Here is a 26,064-nt window from a genome sequence, read left to right as displayed (position 1 = left end):
TAGCAAACAGAAAGTGGGAGTCATAAGAAACAAGTAAAAGAACCAATTTTCTGGCAAATTGCTGTATTTACTGGTTCCTGACATTCCATCAGGAACATGCATAACAAACAGCAAATAGGTTCTGCTTTCAAAGCTATGTATTCTGCTTTAGGGTACAAATTTGAGAGATTTATATAAACCACCTTCAAACTCTGTTTTAAAATTAACCAAGGACTTGCTAGACAGAATTACTGCTAAATCGTCAGATTAAAAATTAATAACCATTTTCCTACTGTCTGCAAAGAATACTTTTTGGACATTAATTAAAAAAATTATCTTTTCATTGTATATTCAGATTTTTTATGAAACTTAGAAGACTCATGCATTTATTTTATTTTTCCAGGAGATCTATCTCAATAAAAATTATTTCAGGCATCAGTTCATGCCTCTGTCATGCGTTTTTTAACACTGTCACTGAAAAAGTCCATTTGGAATATGTTCCTAACACACACAGAACACTGTGTTTTCTTTTACTGTCAAATCTGGTAGCAAATCCATTACTAAAACAAAAACACTTATCAAATGGATATGAAGTGGGAAACTCTTTTTGCTGGCATTAAATACTTGAAGCCTAAGATGCCTGATGAAATTACATAGGAAAATCCTTCAGACTGGTGAAAACTGGAACAGTAGATGTAAAGAGCCTAAATCCAGAGAGCTTGCAGTGGTGAACCTTGCTCAAAAATGTTGAAGAAAACCAAATATTTTTAATGCAGGATGATGCAGGTATTTTTGACCTTGTGTATCATCATGATTTCAAGAGAATATGGTATTCACAAGACTGACTGGTGCTGTGTTGCTCAAAAAAGTAGAGCTTCTCGGATCATCTTTGTAAACAACCACAACCGCACATCAGCCAGGAGAGAAGTTCCTATAGTTCCTTTCTTCCAGTCTTGACCTTTTAGGCACAGTCTAAGTATGTCCATCAGCTTAGCCCTGCACCTCTGCCAGTTTTACTCTATCCTTTTTGAAGCTGAAAGACTAGAACTACATGAAGATTACAAGATGCAGAGGCACCTGAGCTTCACAGGCTACCCTAAGAACCTCATCTGTTCTCCTTCTCTGAAATGCTGAATATCTGCTCACTGTCTGCTGTTAAACACTACAGTGACATTTCCAAGGAACTATAAAAAACACAATTTCTCATTCTCAAGTGTACTAAGTCACCTCACAGCTTTTCATACTTAGCATGAAGTTGGAATCTCTCCATCTCCAGCCCCAATATGCATCATTTTACATTTAGCTGAGAAATAAAAAAGGAGATTATCACTCAGTCCCATAAGGTTTTTCTGCAATTTGCTGCTTTGTTGGCAGCAAAGTTGTCATACCACTACTCATCCATTTTCAAACTCTAAATAATTCATTTGTATAATTTAGAGCATGGATCCCCAGCACATGTCCTCTGTGGCCTCCAGCACGATTTACTCTCCATTTTTTGACTTCTAACCAGTTTCTCCAGCCAAACACACAAACTATGCTCCATCCTATGGCATCTTAGTTCAACACCTATTAGCAGTGAACTTTGCCAAATATTTTTTTAAATACTATGTATCCAACCATCTCTCACTTGTTCACTTGTTTGTTGACTCTTCTGGGGATCTTGTATGGTTTTGGACACCATGGTACCAATAAAAATAGAGCAGGACATCTTACATATCTGTGTGCTCAGTGATTCTACTCCCTGTTCTGGTTTCAGGTAATCTGCAGTTCATTCAGCAGGCACAGCTTTCTGCCCTTGAAGCCCTTTCAAAAACTGATGCTTTGTTAGCCACTATTCCTCCGGTAACAAAGCAGAAAATAAGAATAAATGCCAGCAATGCAAATCAGGAATCCAAACCTCAGAGCAAACATTAGAGTGAACTGTAGGGAGTTTCAGGTAGTTCAGTATTGTATGCAGATGGTCTCTGTCTCAAAGGAATGAACTGTGAGAGGTTACTCATCAACTACCAGTAGCTCACACTGTGTATCAATGACATCATTACTATCAATACTTGAGAGCTAACACCATCGAGCAAACTGCATGTTAAGAACACATTGGCATATATTCTATGGAGCTGCTCCAGAAAACAGAGGAGAAATTATGTAAAGAAGACTAACAAGAACGTATCAGGATGCTCTGGCTTTCCAGTCTCCATAGCTGAAAACACCTGTTGTCACTTGTATAACGGATCATGTGTAATTTAGAAAAGAGATCTCTTCAATCTAGCTGTAATTCATGAATTTTGATACCAGCATTTCTGTCTTACAGGAATAAATGGCATATAAAATACAAAATTAAAAATAAAAATAGCAGTAAGGCAAATTAGATTTCATGGAGCCTTTTGATTTATCCAGTACTGAAGATAAGAAATTTATGTGGAGTTTTGCTCATTTTTGTTTGGCTGATAGTATCAGGTAAGTGAAATATTTCTGTATTTCTTTGATTTTAATTTGCATTTATGAGTTTTAAATACTGCAAATGTGCTAATTCATTGCTGAAAGACAGGTTCTTCTCACAATGGTCTGGAAAAAAGACATCTTTAATAATGAACACCTTCCTGAATTTTTAACGTGCTTCCAGTACTGCATGAGTACTGGAGAATTCTGTAATTTCTACAACTTGACTCAACTGATTCATTTTTAAAATACCCTCAAACAAAAAGTTGCATTCTTCATGAATTTAAGTTACCAATCAAATCTACATATCCAGGATGTGCAACTGAAATATTGCAAATGAAGCTCCACTCTAGAAGTTTTATTTCCATTCCTCTATTCTAGTAATATAAATACACAGAGCTTCAAAGCTTCTCACAGACATAAATGATTGATTTAACAAATGTAAAATGAGTTCTTTATAAAATCTTTCCAACAAGCTGGGGCACAACTTTGTTCCAGGCCACTCCTAACATGCCTGTACTGGCCAAAGTGCCAACTTTGAACAATATTCATTCTAATATATAAATGGAAAATTAGTTTACCAACACACACAATCAAAAATATTTTATCCTTAATTTACAGATTTCACTACTTCAGTAAAATTAAGATAAACTTTAAAAGAGTGTAGTAAAATTAATTGAAAGCCAACTTACCTGTTCTCAACTTGTCATATTACATTGGAAAACCCAGAACACAGAGAATCCAAATAGTGTGCAAACAAAACTAACTAATAAACAATGTGTGTGTATATACGTGTATACATACAAAGAGATTTTTATATGCACACACATATCAAATGTGCATGTGTGGCTTTCATACAAACATTCACACTGCAGGGAGTGTTACCTTAAATACTGAAAAAGTTAGGTCATGATACTTATGTCTTTCAGTTTCAGGAAATAACTGATGGAATGTAAGTCGGGAGCAGTGAGCTACAAAATACAATGCAAAACCCTTAACGCACATGGATTATTACAAACTGATGTTGCAACCAGCTAGAAGTCCAAGTAAATTTGACCAAGGAAACAAAGACTGAGAAGTGTCAGCAATAATGAAATTGTTCTGAATTGATTTTAGATATTGAAAAAAGGTACCCCAGTCACAGAAGGCAGACTATTTGGCTAGATTAATTATTACTGCAATTAGAAACAATACATGAGATTGGCACTGAAAGTTGCATGAATAGTAACTATGAAAAGAGGACTTAGGCAGCATGGTAAGATCTTTGGATGATTAAGTCATTTTTCTACACAGCTCTTTTCACAATAAGCACACAAAATAGAACTCAGGTAAAGGGACACTTACTATTTTTAGCCCAATTTCTTAAAAGAATGAGGTTTATGCAATCTTGCTCTCTGTACATCCATCATTTGACACATACATTTACAGTGGCCTTTTAATCCATTTTATAATTTCACACTTGATTTTAAAGAGCTGAAGGAACAAGATAATCTACTTTTTGTGAGGAAAAGAAAAAATATCTGTGGCTAGATAAGGCAAACAGGCACAAATTGGTACCCTCACTGAGACAAAGGCAGTTATAATTCAACCCTTTATTCATTCAGGGGGGCAGCACTTAGCACACCAGTAGCTCTAAAGAAGGTACAGAACACAGTGCAATTCATGCAGTCAAACAGGAAGGTAAGAGGATATTCACAGCAACAAGTACATGATGAGCAGAGGGTGGTATAAGGGGATGTAGGTCAAAAATCCATAGGAAACCATTAGTTTTACTGCTTATAAAACAGCCTGTTACTTCTGAATGGTATTCGCAACCTCTTGAGTACCATCCAGAGACCACAAGGAAAACACATTTTAATCACTTGTCTTCTTGGCACATATCTGTAAGTACTTCTGACATTGCCTCCACTAATTTTAAATAAATTAACTTCCTACCTTCCCTTCAAAGAGGCAATATATTACAACTCTGATTTTAAAGGAGAATAAATGGAAAGTTTTGCTGATGGAAGTTCACTGGCAAAAGAACTTGTCAGAACATTCCCAGCTTCCCAGACAGACTTGTTTCCTCACTTGTGCAAAGCATCCAAATTTATCTCCTTCTACAGGTGTCATATGTCACAAATGAACTTCAAGTTGGACTAGATGACCTTTAAAGGTCCCTTCCAACCCAAACTATTCTATTATTCAATGACCTTTAACTCTGGCTCTTCTGCTTCCTGGATGTCCATTTCATAACAACTTTTGCTTAAATGTGTTTTCCAACTTTTTGGTTTGTTTTTTTTTTAACAGAAAGCTGTGACATGCAGGAACAGAAACAGAATTCTGCTGTGTTGAGAACAGCTTATCAGAATAAGCTGTTCCTTGCCATCCCATCTCATTAAACATAAGAGCTTTGAAACTGCACAAGCAAGAATGGTACGGCCAGCACCTTGAGTCACTTCATAACTCTACCTTACCTCTGTGGACACCACACCTCCTTTTAGCTCAATTTTAAAAAAGTGAATTTACAATTAGCACTGTGCAATTACACAATTGCATATCACAACAAATACAGAAGAAGTAATAGAACGGAAGCTCCAGAGAACTCAGATTTCACAATCTATCTGAAACCTACAGCATTATTATTTAGCTGTTAAGTTTACCATGTACACTTCTGTAACATTCCGGAGAAGCTCTCTTCCAGCTGACAGGCTTAGTCAACAAACATCATCCTGCCTCAGAATAGCTGAGGTTGGAAGGAATCTCTGGAGGGTGTTTGGTCCCACCTCCTCGCTCAAGTAGGGTAATTTGAAACAAGCTGTCCATGACCATTCCCAGTCATTTTATGAACATTTCCAAGGAGGGAGACTCCACAATCTCTATAGACAACCAGCTCCAGTGCTTGGTCACCCTCACAGTAAACAATGTTTAATGATGTTTGGATGGAGCTTCCTGTGTTTCAGTTTGTGCCACTGCCTTCGTGCCTGCCACTCAGAATCACTGAAAAGAGCCTGGCTCTGTCTTCCTCACATCCTCCCTCCAGGTACTTTGTAAGATTCCCTCCCTTGTCCAGCCCAGCTGCCTCATCCTTCACTCAGATGAGGGATGTTCCAGTCCACAAAGCATCTCTGTGGTCTCTCACCACACCCTCTCCAATATGCTCGTGTCTCTTTCCCACCGGGGAGTCCAAAACTGAACAAAGGACTCCAGGTGTGGCCTCACGAGTGCTGAGTAGAGAGGAAGGATCACCTGCATGGGATTAGGACCATTATTGGATGAAATACACTATTTTAACAAGTATCCTAAATGAGTGCTGGCAGTAAGATAATACTGTGACATCTTAGGCTGAAATTAAAGAAAACATGAACCCTGAACAGAGTGAAAAGAATTATAAAATTTTCCTTATTTGACTGGGTAAAAGTTACCTTCCCAGGGAAACAAAACTCACTGTAGACCACAGAGCACTATGTAATGATTACATTTAAACTGAAAGGAAAAAAAAATACTCTGAACACCTTTAAAGAATACAATAATGGAAATTAAATGCCAAAATTCCAAGTGCTTGAGCCATTTATAGCTAATTTAACTTAGCTGTAAGAAAAAAGGCAAAAGACAGGATTTGTTCTTAATTTCTCTGAATTAACCACAATGAAAAAACACATCTTAAAGCCTTGCTGTAAAATTATACAAGTTGCACTTATGATCTTAAAAAAAAATAAATTTCTATTTTCAGTATTTTTCTTTTACATAGTACAAAAATACAAAATATGAATACAAAGCAAAAGTGTAGCAGCGAGAATTTTCAATGTGTTTGTTCTTAAAGTACCAGCTAATTAAACACCACAGCATCTTTTAATAGCCTGGACAGCAAGATAATATGTCAGAGAAGTGCTATAAAACATGTATGGTAAGCAAGTGGAAAACCTTTACTTCACAGAGTTGTCACCACGCATCTTAAATAATCATCCAACTCATAAATGCTCCTTATTGAAATAATTAATAGCTTCTTAGAAGAATATCGACAGATTATACAATTTTGTAAATTAAACTTGAGAATACAATGTTACAGCAAATATCAGAACCAAATTACACACAAAAACAAAACCAGTAAGATGAAGATTCTGCTTCTAATTGTATTCCACGACCTTAAGAAGCCTCCCTCTCTGTGCTCAGCAAACATTCCTATTATATAAAGCTTTCAAATGTTTTCCAAAGCTCTCTTAAGAGCATTACACAAATTCTTTTCTACTTTTATATGCATTTTTTTCTAAAATCAAAATATGCCTTTCTAAAATATTAAACTACTGCCAAACCATTTCTTATACAGAGATGTTAAAAAACCAGCCTTCATCAAGTTACTATTTGGAAAGGAAATCTGCAAAAATAATAGAAACCGGATCCTCATTTGAAAATTTTCCAGCCTTTCCCCCGAATTTCAGGACTCAGGTGCGTTAGATACAGCCCCCATCATTCCACCCAATTCTATACAGTTTTTAACCATTTGATAAGAGGTGAAATAGGCTGTACAATTTATTACACTTAATACATTTATTCTGTGAATTTGAACAGTTTAAAGCTGTTCTTTAAGAGTGAAGTTCCTCAAGTATGTATCAGGACAATTCACAGTAAACCAAAGCAGGTCAAATGCTTTCTGGAGACCACCTGGAATTCTCAAGCTAGATATGCAGCCTCCAAAGAGTCAGCAGTAGCTTCCCTGGGCTATTTTTCAGGCAATCATGTCTTACATGTCAAAAATTATATAGATATATATCAGTTGTGGACCTACATTAGTGATATTGTCTCCTGGAACAACTTTTTTTTTTTTTTTTTCTGCTAAGTCTCTGTCTACAAAGACTATTTGTATTAGTCCACACTGGTTACATAAAATAGTGAGGGAGGACCTCAGTGATGAATATATTTCACAATGCACTTCATATCTCTGAAATCACTGCAGACTTCTCTGAGGCATCTGATGCTGTCAAAAACAGGTTTCAGACAAAATATTATTAATTTGACACTATTAATATATGCTTTATCTCAGTCACATTGTTCCATCAATGGTTCCTCAGCATTACCATTTGTCCACTCTCCCTAGCAGACCTCCCACTCCAAGTGTTCTGTGCCTTCACACATCTAGCTGTACAAGTGACAATCTCCTGCCCTGCATGAAACAAAAATTAATAATTCTGGAGATCACCTGGCTGCTACAGTACTAACATGACTGAGTCAATGAAGGCAATTCATGTAACAAAGAATTTTCAGTCATCTTCCCGTGATCCTGGACTGTTACAAGTGTGGACACAAGTGAAAACTGCTCAAGACAAAGGCATTATTATCCTAAGGGAAGGATTTACCCACTTAAAACATAGTGCATAAAAACCTATGGTCTAGTAATGAAAAGCTACACTTCAGAAACCATAATAGTAGTAATAAACAAGTTATGCAATAGAAAAACAGCTTGTCAGTGTGACTCACACGTAGGCTGATCATTAAAAAAAGGAGTAAGCGTTTTACAGCACAAGGTGTGTGGCAACTGCAGCTAAGGATCACCACCTGGTGATTCTTACTCACAAACTACCCTGAATTCCTTATAATTTGCTATACCTTCAGGTTTAGATCAGCAAGAATGGTCCAGATTTTACTACTTTTTCATGAAACCAAGAAAATTGCCATTCTATACTAACCTAGAGCTTATCTCAGTCTACATTCTGACCAAAAAACCTCAGAAATGCAAATACTAATTTCCACACCCCCCCAACACCCTCCAATTCTAGGTCTATAAGAACTTTGGTTGATTATTTCTTCCAGCTAGCTCTTCACTGTTAGCTGTGCTCAGTAATTTTGCATTACTTGGTAAACTTGATTTTATTCTATGCATTAAATCCATATCAAAGGTATTTTGCTACAGTAATCTGTAGTAAAAATTAAGAAGTGTTGACAACCATGCCGTTCACTATTCACCCAACAAAAATATTTAGAAAAGCAAAATGCTCTGTATATTCTCACTCAAAATGTTTGTAGACTAATCAGTAAAGCCTTTTCAAATTCACAATTCAATGCTGTCCTTCGGGAAGCAGCCCTAACCAAGCAGGGTCAAGGAGGTCCAATATTCCAGACACAACTTCCTAGGCAAAAGTACTCCTGCAGTAATCACTAACAGGCACATCTTCCAGGGAAGGATTTGCCACTTCAGATATTCAGATTGTGCAGGGCTCTATATGGAGTAACTACTACAAATAGTGATACAGCTCCACACTGCATCACTCGTATATAATAAGCAGTTACCCATTACTTCCTAAGAGTGGATTCCATCTAGCCATCATTCATATTCAAAGTAAAATTCCAGCTTGGGTGATCAGACACAGAATGGCACGTAATTCAGCTACAACTCCTTCCTATGACAAGGTCAGGTGCATGACTGATTTCCGTTTGGTTTTATAAGGTAACTAAACTCAGATTACAATTTAAGACTAGATTTACCTGATGTAAATACTATGTGCTATCATCCTGGACATTCTTTAATAACAGAGTCTGTGCTTGTCTCCATCTGGCCTGAACCATTCCTGCTTTGCTAAACTGATTTTTTAACATAAAACTAATCTAAGTGCAGGAAAGAAAAAGAACAATAAGGCTGTACAAGGTTTCTGCCATACCAGTTAGAAGTACAAACTCAGAGAAATGTCTGGCAATAGCAACAGGAAATTGGCATTGCCAGGACATAAAGGGGCAATGAATCTCACAGTCAACCAGTAGTGGAGAGGATAAAATTACCAACAGCAATTTCCATAGCAGAAGTTGCCACAAAACCAAAAGCCTAAGCAAAGATCTTAGTTTGCCTCATTTACTGTAAAATATTCAATCCACTTAAATTTACTCAATTTCTTAGGTCCATTTAAAATGTATTTTGATAAGTATGTGATAATTTGGTGATTTTCAAATATTAGCAGCAGGTCTTCTTTTCCCTTATCTTTTTGATATTATGGTTCAACATCTAAAAATATCCTGTGACACAGTAACACATCCCATTCTTTGACACAAAATGCACAAAGTCATGCTCTACTTTAAAGATGTTCTTGTTACTGTTCCATGTCTTAATAACAAACTCACTTTGAATCCATACCACAAAGCTGAAAAAATTCCTTAAACTATTTTTTTAAGTTGTTATCCAGTGAGATATTAACACTCCAACACCAGGAAAAAGAAAAATGCAATAACGCTGATGCTCATTAATACTTTTGCACTTTCAGTTTACTAAACAATTTATAGATCTGTTTTTCTTTTTTAACATATATCATAGCAACTAAATGCCATATAAATGACTGCTGTTAGACACAAGAATGGGTAGGACCACATCATCATCATCATCATCTTTACCTCTTTAACTTTGTTCCTCTTCTCTCGGATATCTGGGTCTGCTGGTTCTCCACTGTGTATCCCTATCAGGTTTGGTAAAGGAACAGGGGGCAGTGGCTTGCTGTCTTTCTTTTTCAATTCTTGCACGACTTTGTTCTTTTCTGTCTGAATCTCAGCTTGAATCTCATCCCGCGATTTCTTCAATTTCTCTTTAGCCTCTTCCAGAGCCTTTTCATGGTCTGCTCGGATCTTATTTCTCAGACGTTCCTCTTCTTCTCTAGAGACACAAATGCTAGTCAGCATTTCATTACTAAAAACATATTGCTTACAAACTGCTGCTTCAACAGAAGCCACATCCTAAGTTGGCTTACTCCAAGCAATTCTAATGATTCAGACAAGTTTATTGATTTACGTTAGTGCACAATCCTACACTGCTTTTGCCAGGAAGCCCAAAAGAACACCACACACATCCACAACAATATTGTGGGAAAGTTTATCATGGGACTTTTTTAGATTGTCTTCGTGCCTTTGATTGTCCACTCAAGCATTTAGAGAGCTGTACTTCAACTACAGGATGTGTACAGAGGCACATCTAACTATAATTCATTTGAATTTTTTTTTGAAGAAATCAGAAGGGCTCTTCTTCACAATAAATACATTGTACACAACTTGATCAGATCTGAAGTAACCACTACAAAAAAAAAAAAAAGAAAAAAAATTACAGCCACTTCATTTATTAACAACCCCCACCACAGCATGTTTTCCCTTCAATTCACAACTCACTGTTTCAATCAGTACAGTCCCTAAACTATCAGTCATAAAAGCAGATTTAATTATAAAGCCATTTAGGAGCATAAGAGCTTTAACTAAAACAGGATTTTGAAATTCACTGTCAACAAGACCATCATCATCTTGGTTTTAAGCAGTATCTTACAGTGTGATCTTTAATGATCAGTTAAAGTTTTAAGATTTGCACATAGAACATAGAGTGCTATTCTAAAGCTTGGTTTAAATAAAAAGTTATTCTAACAACAGACAAAAATGGCCCGTTCCAGTCCTAAAATATTTCAAGGCATTAGAAAGACACACATCAGACTCTCAATATAGCACCACCTTTTCAAGCTTCTTTAAAAAACAGAGTTGCTCAATGACTAATATAAGCCAAAAAAAAAAGTTGCAGGCATTTAAAACAAGAATTACGTAAAAAAAATGCATTGTTACACAAAGAGTACTTTATTAGCCCTTACATTTTTCCAAAGTGCTATTAGGTTTGCATTTAAAATAAATTATAGCAGCATTATTACTTTCAATATATCAGTACTAGGAATACAAAGCAACATTTTAATAGATGCACTGATGAAAACGCTTTCAAACTGAAGTTCTTCAGCCACTTATCTCAATATGATTCACACCACATCCATATTTCTTCCAAACAATAAGAAAACAAAGCACTGAGCTCCTCAATTTGACTGCCAAATGCAAGCTCATTAATACCATCTAACGGTATCGGTGCCTCTCTCCCTTAACTGAGAGGCAAAGAAAAAAACTTTCAAAGCGGCAAAACACTATTCTAAAAAGAGAAAATAAGTAATACCATTTAGGGTAACTTTTACTTCTACTATGACCCACTTATATGAGAAAATAACTTCCTTGTATTCCTGCAAAAGCTACTCACATGCCATCGTGGCAGCAATATCATGCTCAAATATCAATAACAAAAGCAGACAAATATTTCTACCACTTGTAAGATTTTTTTGCAAGGCTAGCAGAGGGCTCTGCATAAGATGCAACTAGAGAGAATGAGAATGAGGTCGCCAGAACAAGACATCATTACCACAGTCATGTTCTCCCCAAGAGACAGCATGATGTAAAGGAGCCAAAGGGGTGCTTGACAGAGAATGAGAAATCTGAAATGTTACTGAACGGTTAAGAATTAAAATACTTCAGTGTGGGAATAATGCATTTTGCAGGTACATTTCTCATATTCAAAACTCAGTATCTGGAGGCAAGTGACAGTCTTTACATTCTCACTAAATTCACTAATATTTTGCAGATAGACATTGAAATTCTTTCTGCAGAGGACCAACCATCCTTGAAATAACTGCATTTTTATGAGCGGAAAGGTAACAACATATCTCAGACCTTAATAAAAAGCTGGTCATGGTATATTTACATCAACCTAATTGCTTTATTGACAAATAGAAATAAGTTTGGTAAAACACATGGTTAACTTGCAAGTCCCCAAATACAATCCCCCGTGTGAAAAAGAATTATGAAATTTGAGTAGCTACAGTGAGTCTGATTCACTGAAATGAGTCACTGCTGATGTTCTTTGTGCACCTTCACAGTTTTGCACCATCAATATTAAGTGCCAGGAAAATTTTGCTTTTACCTTTTTTTAAGTTTTCCGTTACAGGTGCTGCATGCAACAACCATAATATAAGTTCCATCACTCTACAAACTTCATCTGTTTCTAGATTCAAACTGCATGAAACAGGCATAAATTGGAAAATAACTTTTGAACTCACATCTGTTTACACTTCAGGAATCACTGTATAAACATACAAAAGCTGTTGATTTCTAGAGCACTATAATCCAATTAGAGTCATTAAGAAAGTTTGAATGGCACAGTCTCCTTTCCTTCAGTCACTCAGAAGAAAATACACAGACTCAATAGAGATGAAAAATCCCAATGCTAACTGTACGATCAGCTCAAAGCTTTCTTCCAGGAAGTGACATTTTGAGATAAACATAAGAAAACAGTAAGATGAAGATAAAGGTCAACAGGTATTTGAGGGAGTTTACAGGAGATAGTACAAGTGCTTCTTTTGCAGACACATATTCTCTGTGCAATTACTGATGATGGACAGCATGAGCTACACGATATGTCATATTCTACATGCCAGCTGAAGACATATTTTACAAAATATATTCAAATATAAGACCCTGATAGAAGACAAATCACACCCCTAAATAATGATGGTGGTGGAGTCACCATCCCTGGATGTGTTTAAAAAAAGACTGGATGTGGTACTCGGTGCCACGGTTCAGTTGAGGTGTTAGGGCTGGGTGGGACTCAATGATCTTGGAGGTCTCTTCCAATTGAGTGATTCTGTGATAACAATACCATGTTTCTTCTGACTTCTTAAGCAACAAGAATTAAGTGAAAATACACAGTAAAGTTTAGAGAATGAGAAGACTGATTATGTGTAAGCAGCTGACCCTGCTCAAGTCACCAACAAGCTCCCTGGCCAGCAGAGGAAAGAGTAAGCAACAATTTAATAAATGCAGAGAGCACTATATTAAAATACTCATAATTAGATATCTCAGAAAGATCAATTTAAAAATATAAGATTGGATAGAATCCCAGCATAAACACGTATATCAAAACCTGTCAAACTGTTTCCGAATCCCACCCCCGCTTCCAAGCAACATAAGCAAACTCTTGAAATTTAAAGTATTTTGAGTAAATCTCATCTAACAGAAAGCTACTTTCTTGTAGTCATCCTAAAAGCTTATTCAAAAGTCTCAAGAGAGGTTCAAGTACCGTGAAACTACAGCAGTAGCTACTTTAAAACAAGCAATGTTATTAAAATAACCTGTGATTAGACTGTTTTTGCCAAGAAGAACCATAAATAGATCTAATAATTAGAATCTGAAACTAGAAACAGGTGCAAATTTTTAAACAATCATTGAAATGAGCTATTCCAGCTGCCTGTGTAGGAACACTGTACACTCTCAGAGTGTCCAAGAGCCGCCTAAATATCATTCAGAGAAGTCCACAAATTATAACACTTGACATCCAAATCACCAACTGGAACTTAATGCGCTTTAATTATGCACATAGTAGCGAGTCTTCTGAACAGCTACCAAGCCTCACTTGTCAAGACAATGACTTCTAACGAAAGTCTCTCCTATCTGCTGTGACACAACAGGCTCTTTAGAACACAAACCACAAAATAACACTAAAAATTTGTTCAAATTTCTTTGTGAGATTCCAGATTAAAAAAACAGAAATAAAAATTAGAATAAAGAAAAGCAAACGGGCTAACAGCAACTTTCTTGCCACTAAAAAGTAGGCCCCTGGCTTACTATACCAAAAGGACACAGAGTTTATTATCATTTGGATTTTCAGCAGATGGATAGAGGACTGTTAGAGGACATAAATATTTGTATAAGCCTATCATTCAGAAGTAACCTTCTGTGTGGAAATTGTGAACTTTTACCCTTTGGTCAAGCTTGATTTTCAACCACAGGCTACTTTCAGAGATGGTGAAACAAAAAAAAACAGTCACTAATTAAAAAAGAAAAAATTTGAGAATCAGTGCCTAAAACACATTTCCCACATTTAACTGCAAGACTTTACTCCAGTCTTTCAGCATACACGGTTTTATAATATCCCCACCCATCACAACCCCATTACATTCTCTCAGTATAGGTGAACATATACACATATATAGGTGAGTATATACACTCATGGCATATAAGAGGCATGGAGATACATATACTGCCCCTCACATGACTGGAGTCTTAAGGAGGAAGAACCGGAAGAACAGAGCAGTTGTGCTGGGTTTTGTTTTTGCTGGATCACCCTTTCTATAAGGATGGCACTACTCTCTACTGTCTAGCATGTACAGAAAAAGAGGCTTGATTATTTTTTTCTAATGTTTGGTTTTCACCATGATCATCCTAAAAAAGTTACCACTTTCTCCCAATTTGCTGCGCTGCTCTGAGAAATCAGAAGCACACTCATGAAGGAGTACCAGAGCTGTATGTGTCTGTGAGAGCTGAAGAGGGAAGCTCCACCGTTCACAGGGAGGCTGTTATTTAGCAAGAGTTCTCCCTCTCAAGGCAAGTTAAAGTTGTATTTATTTCACTGAATGTTTTTTCTTTGGGTAATGAACTTAGTCAGAGATCACGGGTGAGAAAGGAGTATTTTTACTGGAAAATAAATGAATCCTTACAAGCATGAAGGTAATTTTAGTGTATCAAAAACACTGTCTAAGTATTCCTATAAAGATTTTCCAAATAGACTTTAAGAAGAATCTTATGCCTGTTTTCAACAGAATGTTTTATCCCCGAATCATGTATGTGACAGTGTCCAAAGCACTGTTTCTAAATATATTTTCACCTTTTTTTAAAATAACTTTGCAGATGGACACAGCCTAAAACTCTAGCACAGGCAGAGTAGATAGATAACTTAGTAGAAAACATTTTTTTTATTTAAAAAAATTACAACCAAACTGTCCTTTGTTGATGTTCTAAACTACTTTAAGAACATTATGCTTTTAGTTATCTGCAAGCATCCTCCTACCTGCTCACTGTTTTACTTAAAACTGCAGTCCCTATATGTGCAATATACACACACTATACAGTTACTTGTGCATGTATGTGGTGGCCTGGGAACAAAACGCTGAAATGCAGAATATTCCCCATTTCAGCCCTTCTTCCCCAAGGGAGTTAGTAACAGCTCATTATGACATCAGAAAATAACATATCTAATACACTTTGCAAAATCATTGTTAAACAACTTTTCCATACACAAAAAAAACTGTGGAAAGGAATCTGGGAATCCTGGTCAATGGTAAGTTGAATATAAGTCAGCAGTGCCCTGGCAGCCCAGAAAGCCAACACTGTCCTGGGAGGCATCAGGCACAGCATCACCAGCAGGGCAAGGGAGGGGATTGTCCTGCTCTGCAGTGGTGCAGCCTCACCTTGAGGTGCTACAATATAAGAAAGATCCTGATTAGATGGCTATTAGTCCAAAGGAGAGCCATCCTCTGATGGTGAATGGGCTGGAGAGGAAGCCATTTGAGGACTGGCTGAGGTCACTTGGTCTGTTCAGCCGGAAGGAGACTGAGGGAGGACCTCACTGCAGTCTGAAACTTCCCCATGAGAGGAAGAGGAGGGGCAGGCACTGATCTCTTCTTTGTGGTGACCTGTGACAGGACCCAAGGGAATGTCCTGAAGTTGTGTCAGGGGGAGGTTTAGGTCGGACATTAGAAGGTTCTTCACCCAGAGGGTGGTTGGGTGCTGACAGACTCCCCAGGGCAGCGGTCACAGCACCAAGCCTGACAGAGCTCAAGACGCATTTGGACAACACTCTCAGGCACACAGTGTGACTCTTGGGGTTGTCCCCTCAGTACCAGGAGTGACTTGATGATCCTTGTGGGTTCTTTCCAACTCAAGATACTCTACAATTCTGTGATTTATTGCGTAGAAAATTACCCCAAAAATCAGATTCCTTGAGTGGTTTCTTTCAGACAAAGATGACAGTAGAATTTATTTCTAGCAAGTGGTCAGAGGTTTGCATATAACATGAGCACTATTCCTCAAACAGAAGGAACATGAGACAGAATCCTTATTCAACTCCCATCCCTCTCCATCTAGTTTTAGCTTTCTTTCCTCTTGCTGGGACACTTCCTCTTGACCTCCATCTTCCTACTTACTACCTCCCTTTACTATTATTTGTATCAGCTTAGGCTTCACTAGCTTGCTTGCTTGGTCTTCAACAAGGGCATGGCCACCACTCTGGATGCCATTCCTCCTCACTGTAATCATTCAACTTATTTGGACAATGGTAGGGAGAAGAGAGAATTCACTGACACAAGTACTCTCCTTGAATAATAAATACTCCCACAAAGTCTATGCAGACCTTCTCCAAATACAATTTCCTTCCACTCCTCTGCAAGAAATGATGCCACTAATTGATCTTGTTTGCAGCCAAATCTCAGACCAAGAATCTGGGCTTTCAGCCATCTTCATCATTGCCCTCAAGACTTCTCATCTCCACAATAGAAGTTCATAGATCCTGTTTCAGATCTGGTCTTGTTTAAACCAAAACCTTTGCCCCTGACATTTCTTTGTAGATAGCTGTGTCACCTTCAAGGCAAATAAACTGTAACTTAATTTTTAATTTTCCTTCCATACCTTTTGTTTAGCAATGGAAACTTCTCCAGATTGCCAGTATCTGGGCATTCTTCCCGTTTTCCCATTTTCCAGAACCTAGCTATCTAATTTATCTGCTTAGTTTCCAAGTATTTTAAATTCAGTCTTTCTTAACCCATACCATTAAAAGCCTTCAGAACTTGATCATGCTCCTTTCATACAGCAGTTCCACCAGGAAGACATGCCACTTAACTACTAACATCCTTAGACTGTCTTTCTGTATTTTTCCCCTGCAACTCAAATTCATTATGTCTACTTCCATAAGCCCAGTATGTTAAATTCACAGATTTTGACACTGGTCATTAGAGGCCACTTCTGTTTGTTACTCCTTTACTGTCTCTACCTAATTGTTTTCCTTTGTCTTGTAATTTAGGTATGGGCCTTGGAAACAGCTCTAGAATGAGGACAAGCAAAATCCTGGGGGAAATATATTTAGAGAGAATTTCAAAAACACAGACTGAATGGGCACACAGAACTTGCAGAAGCAAGTGCAGAGTTGAAGCACATCCCTTATTCATGATGTCCTCTACAAAATGAAAAGACACTGAGTATTCCTTGGTATCTGGTATAGTATTTGGGAACATAGCCAGGACCTTCATGAACCTTCATACACTAATAATTTATTAATAAAGAATGGTAACATAAAAGACAACTCGTAGGGTTTCTTTACAACCATAATAAAAAGAACAAAACATACCTTCCAGTTAAGAACAAAACAGTACAGCTAACACTATCAAATGTGGAACATGTAGAGCCTTTGAAGGAAGAAGGAAAAAAAAAAGGTAGATATGCAGGAAAAGGATCATCCTTTGGGAATTATTTGCTTCCTATGTTATAAATATTTACATGAACAGAATTGGTAAAACTTATTTTGAGAATCAAGTGGTGTCACCATTAGCAAAGGCATTTGGTCCTCACCTCTGTCTCCAGCAGCTATGTAATACCAAAAACCAACTTAAAAAAGGACAAGAGTGCCAAGATCAGGAAGAACTGCTATAGCTGGTACAGTCAGCTCAAGCTTTGCTAGGGAAGAAAAGTAATTGTTTTCTACAAACACTCCTACACTTGCACTTCCACGAGCAGCCAGGCGTTTGTCAATGCTAAGAAGGGTCACCAGACACTGTGTAAACATTTTAAGCTTACATGAAATTTCTTTGTTTTGTAGTTACAGTATCAGCTGAAACAGATTTTCAGAAGAACCAGATCAACTATTACAGGAAGAAAAATAATACTTTTAAGAATACAACAGAAATGAATGCAACTTTCACTAGTGGTGAGCAAACAGAATTACATGTTTTCAACTAGATATAAGCAAACTCATTCACTTTTTAGTGTCTTAATGCAATTCAGGTACAAAACCACTTCAATAGAAAAAGCAATAGTTGCACAAAGTACAACAATGTAGAGTTTTCAATCACTACAACTCTATCAAACACATCTCTTTTGCATCTCTTCTGCTCCTTGAGAGTAAAAAAGAATACAACTACATTTGCCTCAAGGCACTAACATAATCAAAAATAGGCATTATTTCAGATTTTTTGATGATTAAAGGAACTTGAGTTAACATCTGCAGCTAATTACTTCTACACAGTATATTAAGCCTCTGCAGAACACGGTCTTAAATCTGTCAAAGCACTTACAATGCTAATATAGAGGGGGGGAAAGATATATTTTAGGAATCAATCTTATGCCTAAAAAAGGAGTCTGAAAAGTCTACTAAAAGTTCTGGAAATTTAGGATCTCTCCTGTTTCCTCAAGAAAACTGAATGAGAAGAATGGTGGTACCTTGTCCTGTGTAAAACTATTTTAAATAGCTTCCTGTATCCTAGCACCATACTGACTGAAGCATCAGATCTTCCTTTCCAACTAGTACCCAAATGAGACAGACTTTATTTTTTTAAAAGTAATAAAGATGAAAGAACTTTACAAGAAATGGGAGTGAAAAATTCATATAGAGTACAGGAGTAAGACAATCAGTAGTGAAGAAAATTGGGTAGGATCAAAAATTCTCCATTTGGAAATGTAAGGTTTATTTTGATCTGGATTTCAATACACCAAAAACCAGCAGGATTATTTTAATTTAGGATTAATTTTAGAAGCCTATTACAATTAACAATGTCAAGCCACAGTATTTTCTACTACGAATCACTCTAAGTCACTGGAAACACTGCTGTTATACAAATTTAAACATGTATATAGCAATGTATTTACACTCTACTCACTACAGTCAAGTCTAAGACAGCATGGACCAACATCTTGCATACTGTATTATTTATCGCCACAATGAACAGTTTGATGAAGACAGAATAATACACAGCTGGTCCTGTGACAATGAGGAAGTAATGAACTGAGTTCTCTTGCAAGACCAATGCATCATCTCTGCTTCCTATTAAAGAAGGAATTTTTATAAATAAGTACATTTACATATAGGACAAGGCAGTCCCACCGATGCTGATGGCACAGATCAGATACTGAAGCATATGCTCAAGCAGAGTTAAAAGGAATCAGAATACTCCCACATACAGCACTAAGCCCTTAAATATTATTTCTAGTCTACTACCATTGCCCAAAACTAAGTTCCCAATTGGAAAAAAACCCCAAATATTTAAACCCATCAACACAAGCCATAAAGGAAAATAAAAGTGGTACATTCTATGGTTTGGCATACATCACAAAAGTTGCTGCAGAGTCTGAAGCATTGCTGTATTTTCCATATCACTCAAAACTCATCTTTTGCAGAGGTCATCACGCTACAATCTTCACAGGCATTACTATTTTTTCTTTATTCTATATAAAACTGAGTATTTGTAAACACAAGTTTTTCACTATGATAAACAAAGCTGCTTTGATAGAAGTTTTTCTGGGAGAAAGTTGCTAACTTAGCTATCAAACATTAAATACAAATTAGCTAGACTTAGCTAATTTTAGATTTAAAAAAATAGATTCAAACACCTAAAACCCAAGAATATCACAGGTTTCTGCTACACCTTAATTTTCACCCTTTCAAGCACATGCAGACCCACAAGTTACTTGTGCAACTACTGCTCAATACAATGTTTTAATATTCTTTGGACTGAAGTTTTTGATTTTTCAGAAACATAATTCTTAAATATTTTTTTACCTAAGGAAAATGAATCATGGGTTCCATTTTGTACACTACCAGAAACTGTTTCAGTGTATGCTCTACAGAAGCTTGAATTACATGTTCAGCACTACAGTACTGACATGCTACTCCTTCACCCTCTGTTCCACCCACATTCCCTAAGAGTTGTGCCAAGACAAGATGCTGGGTTCAAAATCTCAGATTTGTACAGGACTTTTGGGAGGATATGGGGACAAACACAAGAACAAAGTGACAACAAAAGAACTGCAATCATACATGTGCGTAATACACAGTATCTTGCTCTCCTTTTCTGCTCTTCCTTGACTCCAGAATTATAAATCTCTCCTTTTACATATGATACTACCAGAGGAAAAGAAAGTTTCGGGAGGCACAGCAGAAAATTTTCAGGAGTAATGGAAAGGACCCAAACAATACCCTTCAGAAACTGAAGTTCTGAGTAGGAGCTTTACCCAGTTGAAAAAATTTCTTTTGGTCCTGCATATGCACATCTTACAGCAAAGGAATTTTTAGCACATCTATTGATGTGCATGTGCCCTTGCAGGTTGCTCAGCCCAATAGGAGAATGGTATTTGTTTGCCTAATAAGCGATGAAGAGTTTACAAATATTTCACCTGACATACAGAAATAGCAATATATGAGAATCTTTAAGCAAAAGAGAACTGGATTTTGCCTGTTACCTTCATAGGATTATAGCTTGAAAACTTTCAGAAACAGGTATCAAAAACTTGCTGCAATCGCTCTGTAAGATTGTGACAATGAAAGTTGCATTAATTCCTTGCAATGAGAAGTGCTTAATACAAACACCTTAAATACCTAATAGAACAGGACAGCCTCTTTTTCCACATGGTAGGATAGATGCCTCTGTGACATTCCACACAGACATTATAAGCTTGTTCTAAAATGAAAGAACAAGAGAGGACATACTTGGAAAGAATTTGTCCAAAAAACCCCACACTAAATGTGTGATTCCAGGATGAACAACAAACAGCAGAAAGAAGAAAACTCCTGGTCTACTCATGCTTTGGATAAAAGACCAAGCAAACCATAACATGGACCAAGAAACCTTTCAAGCAACACAGCAAGCAAGCACCTCTATCAACCCCTTTCTCGATTTTATTTTGTTAAGAACAGAGTTTGAAAACTTCATTTAGTTTCAAAAACCAACCAGAAAAAGTTAGACACCAACTGTGAGCAGCAATATCTTACGGACTTACAGAAGTATCAAATAAGCAACCTTAAGAACAAAACCTGTTCAAGACAATAGAAAATAGGCTGACAAAAGACATTTGTCATACAGAATTGTGGTTGGGCAAAAGGGTGTGCTTTCTGAGAAAATTAAGAAGCCCCAATCACTAAAAATTATGACAATCATTTTAATATTCTTGCGCTTCAAAATGGAAATCCTGGAGCTTTTCATCATTAAGAGAATCCACCATTTGAGCTAGTAGCAGGAGGCTGTCATCCTCTATCTGTGTAAACAAGAGAGGAAGAGAAAATACCTTGACAGGGGGTTTCACACATATCAGCTCACAGCAAAAAAATAAAAGAGACTCCAGTTACAGTTGCACATTATATTTAAGCTGATTAATACCTAGCTACTGACAAGTGAAAGGTCCCAACAGCAATAAGGCAAGGATCTTCTGGAAACTGAGGACTATTGGATAAAAACATGGTGAGATAAATGATAATTGGACAGTGGAAACACCTAGAGCACAGATCACTACTGCGTGCACAAGCCTGGGCAGGCTAAGATTTGGGAAGCTCTTCTCTGACAAACTCAGAGGGGACCCATCTGCAGACCCAACTTCCAGTTGGACAAATGACAACACTGCCTTCACTGCATACCTGAGATTGAGAAGTTAACCTGTGTGGTAAGGAGATGTCCCTGGGTAAGTAAGAGTTTCACACCATCAGTATGGGTCCCCACTGCTAATCATTAGCCAGATAAAGCCCAGAACACAGCTTCCCTGGCATTGTCACAGCCAGTCACACATGGCTGCAAAACTAGCACTTCTGTAGAAATAAGTCAACTGGCACATAAGGATGTTTGGGTGTCCATACATGCTGCTGATTCAGTAGGTTAAAGACTGATTGTGTATGACTGCAGCATTACTGGAATGATCAACTGTAACAGCTGAAATATTGGTATACGGATAAAGGATGTTATAACCCTATATTCCTTACATTGGTCACCATCTTTGTGCAAATCATTCTTTTCTCAGGGTTTTAGTGGCCCTGTAAAAGCAAGCTCACTTACTCCTTATGCTGGTACTCAGGAGACTGGGCAACAAGCCATTCAGCCAGTGGTGAGCTGAGCCAGCTGAAAAATTATGGATCATTTCAGGCCAAATCAGGTCTCCCAACTGGCTGACTGCCCAAACACTGATGTTGGGGCTAGAATATAGTCGAGATTAAATGTCTAGGGACACAGCAGAACAGGAAATGAGCTTCAAAGTGTTTTAGACCTGCATGTTCAGGGGTGTTAAACTAAAGCCCAAGGTTATTAGTCTCTGGTATCCCACTCAGCCAGTGTCTGCCTCTTCTTACACCTGAGACAACAATAAACTTTTTCTACTTAGGAAGAAAGGAAAGGAAACCAGAAAGCACTATTTTGGAGTTATCCTATCCTCATCTATTTTGCTGCAAGTGCAGCTTCCATCTCCAGCTTTGAAAGAAATAAACTGCTGCGCCTCACCACTACCACCAAGGTCCTCTGCTAGCCCTGGATCAACCTCACCCCTCCCCTCCAGGTTCCCATTCCTCATCAGGTACTTCCTTCCCTTTTCCCACCCCTATAGTGGGAAAATGAGAACTATATTAACTGAAGGAATATCTTTATCCTGATGTCTGTGTTCAAAAGGGGTATCGCAGTAAATAAGATAGCTCCCTCCTTTGACACTGAGTCTCCTTGGTAGCCTGATCTCCAGCAGTAAGCACCAAAACTCTCACCAACAGAAGAAAAACAGCTGGAGAAAGTTAGCAATTTAAAGCAATAGCAATGATATTAGTATGGTCTTAGTCTGAATTCTTAATTGTTCAAATACCAAATAAGTTGACAGCAAAAAAACGCATAAAGTGAGAATGGCTGTTACAAAGTAGAAGTAGCAAGTGGCATATAATGCAGACTCAGAGATGGCAAACTTTCAGGTAAGCAGATGGTACCAGGCTTCTCTGCATGGGAAACCCTCTGGCAGGTCCTACAGAGCTCTAAGGAAGTGACTACCCTCACACAGATGTTCTGTCGACTCAAGCTACCACATTTCCATAATGCTATTTTAATCACCCAGTCAAAGCTGCCTTGCACATCCCAGAAGCAACACTGCTTTAAATATCTGATTGGAAGCTCGCTCAGATTTATCTTCCTCCTGTACCAATAATTGTTACTGTATGTCTATATGGTAAATTGACACCTGTCTATCAATGTGTTAAAAATCAGAATAATACTCAACATGCATGGTGCCATAAGCCCTGCATTGAAATGTTGTATGGCAGAGCTTGAAGAGAAAGAGAAGGACTATCCTAGGATCTCCCACAGGAACATGAGACAAGCTCTTCATTATGGGGAATCAACGCTACTAGGGGTGTGCAGCTCTGTCCAACTGCACAGGCCTAGAACAATTTCTCCTGACTTGTTCCTCTCACCACCAGGACACCACTACGCACAACCCTACTGGCTCACACAGCATCAGTGCTACTCGATTCACCTCGCTGTGACACAGCAGCAGCACCGGATTTGTCTGAAAGACACAGACCCCTGCAGTGCAAGACTGGCAGGATCATTCCCTTCTTTCTACATGGCAGCAATTTAAAATGTAGTCCTGCTCTTCAGAAACTGGATTAATTACAGGGCCATAACAGTAACAATTGAGTCTCCGAATATCAATAGTTTCCAGAAGGTACTATGTGACGTGTCATGAGAAAAGCTCTGACAGGACAGGAGCTGAAAGCAATGTTCTGCTGTTAAACACAGTTGTCCTTGTTTCAGTGGGGAAATATATACACACACACATACATACATACCATGTAGCACATATGCTGTGATTCAAAGTTTTTCATATAAAATGATACAGACTGCAGTGTGGATATACATAACAGTAATGCTATGTAAGAAGAAATGTAAGTTCTTCTCCCATTCAGCACCACTACAACTAGTCAGAAGAAAAGAATACCAAAGTTTTATACCTCTCCACTTAGCTAATCAGCCAAAACAGTGACTAAAGACAGAGCAACAAAATACCTGGAAATCATGACGTACAGTCTAATCTGCACTGCTTCCACAGAGCAAAGCTCTATCTCATTACTCCCAAAGTTCTTTAATCCTGTCAGTAAAGCAGAGGGTAAGAGACAACTATATGACAAATTATTTAGCTTTCCAGGTGCTTTTAATAAGTTTCCACATGACAATAATCCCCACTGCTAATAAAATACACAATTTTGATTCAGGAGACAGATAAATGGATACTGGGTTTTTTTCCCTTTTCAAAAAGGCCAGAAAAGTAACACTAGATAATAACACCCCATCCAAAAAAAACTAACAATGCAAGGCTCAGACTACTCAGTACATCTATGAATATGAAAAGCAAGTATCTGCATGTCACATTAGAACACAGTCCTCATCACAGAAAGGTTGAGGAGGAAAGGGGTCTCTGGACCTCTCATCTGATCCAACCCCACTGCTCAAGCAGGGTCACCTAGAGCTGGTTGCCCAGGATCATGTCCAGATAGCTTCTGAATACCTTCAAGACTATAGATATCATTGCCACAAATTATGCATGAATTTGCTCATTTGCTCCACTCCATGAGTAAATTGCACAAAATATGAATGATAAGCTTCACTCTGCAAAATGTACCTTCCCAACTGAAATGTCTTCCCAACTGAGTAAACAAAGTAAGCAACACTGTTGACAGCCATCTCAGTTAGCAAAATCCAGGATGTAGTCTAAGGAATCACTGACCATAAACAAGGTAAGGATATCAGCATCATGACAGTAAACCTAACAGAATGCAAAAAGTACGAGAGAAAAAACTATGACGTGTAAACTACTCTTAACACATTACAAATAATTCAGCCAAAGATGACTTGGCATTCTTTGGGAGCTGTTGAGCAAATCTTTGTTCATGTATATCTGCAATCAAAATATCGTCAGGACACAAGAAGTGAAACAAAATACAGTAAATGAGCAATGTTTCAGCAGTATGTACATTTAGAACCACCATGTGTGCTTTGCACAAGCCTATCATAATATTAACAGATTAAGCTAATGCAATGAAACACTGCTATCAGTGCTATTTCCAGTATCAGTGAAATACTTTAATACTAACATGATTTGCAAGCTACAGGCTTTAGATATATTCAGCAGCAAATGAGCTGGACAGAAACTACTCTTGACATGACCAAAACAGAAGACACATAGAAGTACCAAAACATTAACCTAAAACAATGGGAGAGCTGGGGGTATAAAATGTCTCAGCAATTTGCTCTTTGAGTTGTCTTCATCAATAGAATCTCAGGTTTTTCAGAGAACTTTAGAAACAGTACACAGCACACAGTGTTGTTTTCCTCTTTCCATCTGCAGAACAAAATAACATATGCATCCATCATCTAAAGTCTAATTTCTTCCTTCTCTACCACTACTACATACAACTTCCCGAATTCCCAACAACAAAATGCAGCTCATGGGTAGTCGTAGTCATGTGTTTGATTCCTTGAAGGTTAAATTAAAATTTGTTTCATTACTTAAAATTATTATGGCAATGTTCTTACCTCTTTCATGAAAAAGAGTTCATTTCACTAACAAATATATCCACACTATAACAGCACGTAATTAAGAAAGAGATGACTCAAGCAGGATAACACTGTCAATTTGACTAATGAAAGTTCTGGAAATGGAAAAAGACTCACAACCCTTTCCTTCACTTCACTGGCTGTAGGCAAATAAGTCATGTTTATTTTGAGTTTAGATCTAATAGTTTCAAATACACTGGTCCAGAGTAAACAAGCATGTAGTCCCAAGATCCCCAAACCAAGAATTCTACTCTTTTACAACCCAAAAGTCCAGTGTGAGCTTGGACTGAGCTCCACCAAAAATAAACTGATACCTTGTAAGAGGATTCTCTCACTGCTGTAAGCCACAAAAGGTAAGGAAAAGAGTGTAATTGATGAGATATTAACTTAATTCAAGAGAAAAAAATTGACTCAGAGGCATAAAAGCTGAGAAAAAAGTGGAGTTGGAATATGTTGTCTC

At 37.5% G+C, this 26,064-nt stretch overlaps 1 protein-coding gene across 1 annotated transcript in view; it reads right to left on the bottom strand.

Moving 5' to 3' along the window:
* Positions 1-26,064, bottom strand: part of MAN1A2 (mannosidase alpha class 1A member 2) — a 133,013-nt gene that overhangs the window by 93,647 nt on the left and 13,302 nt on the right. Inside the window, exon 2 of the mRNA XM_058846950.1 lies at positions 9,769-10,024. Within this exon, the coding sequence (XP_058702933.1) occupies positions 9,769-10,024 (256 nt within the window). The remainder of the gene's footprint in view (positions 1-9,768; positions 10,025-26,064) is intronic.

The sequence above is a fragment of the Poecile atricapillus genome, chromosome 1, assembly GCF_030490865.1.
Source record: "Poecile atricapillus isolate bPoeAtr1 chromosome 1, bPoeAtr1.hap1, whole genome shotgun sequence".
Taxonomy (NCBI): domain Eukaryota; kingdom Metazoa; phylum Chordata; class Aves; order Passeriformes; family Paridae; genus Poecile; species Poecile atricapillus.
Note: the sequence above shows the minus strand (reverse complement) of the source record. Positions and strands in the feature narration are given on the sequence as shown.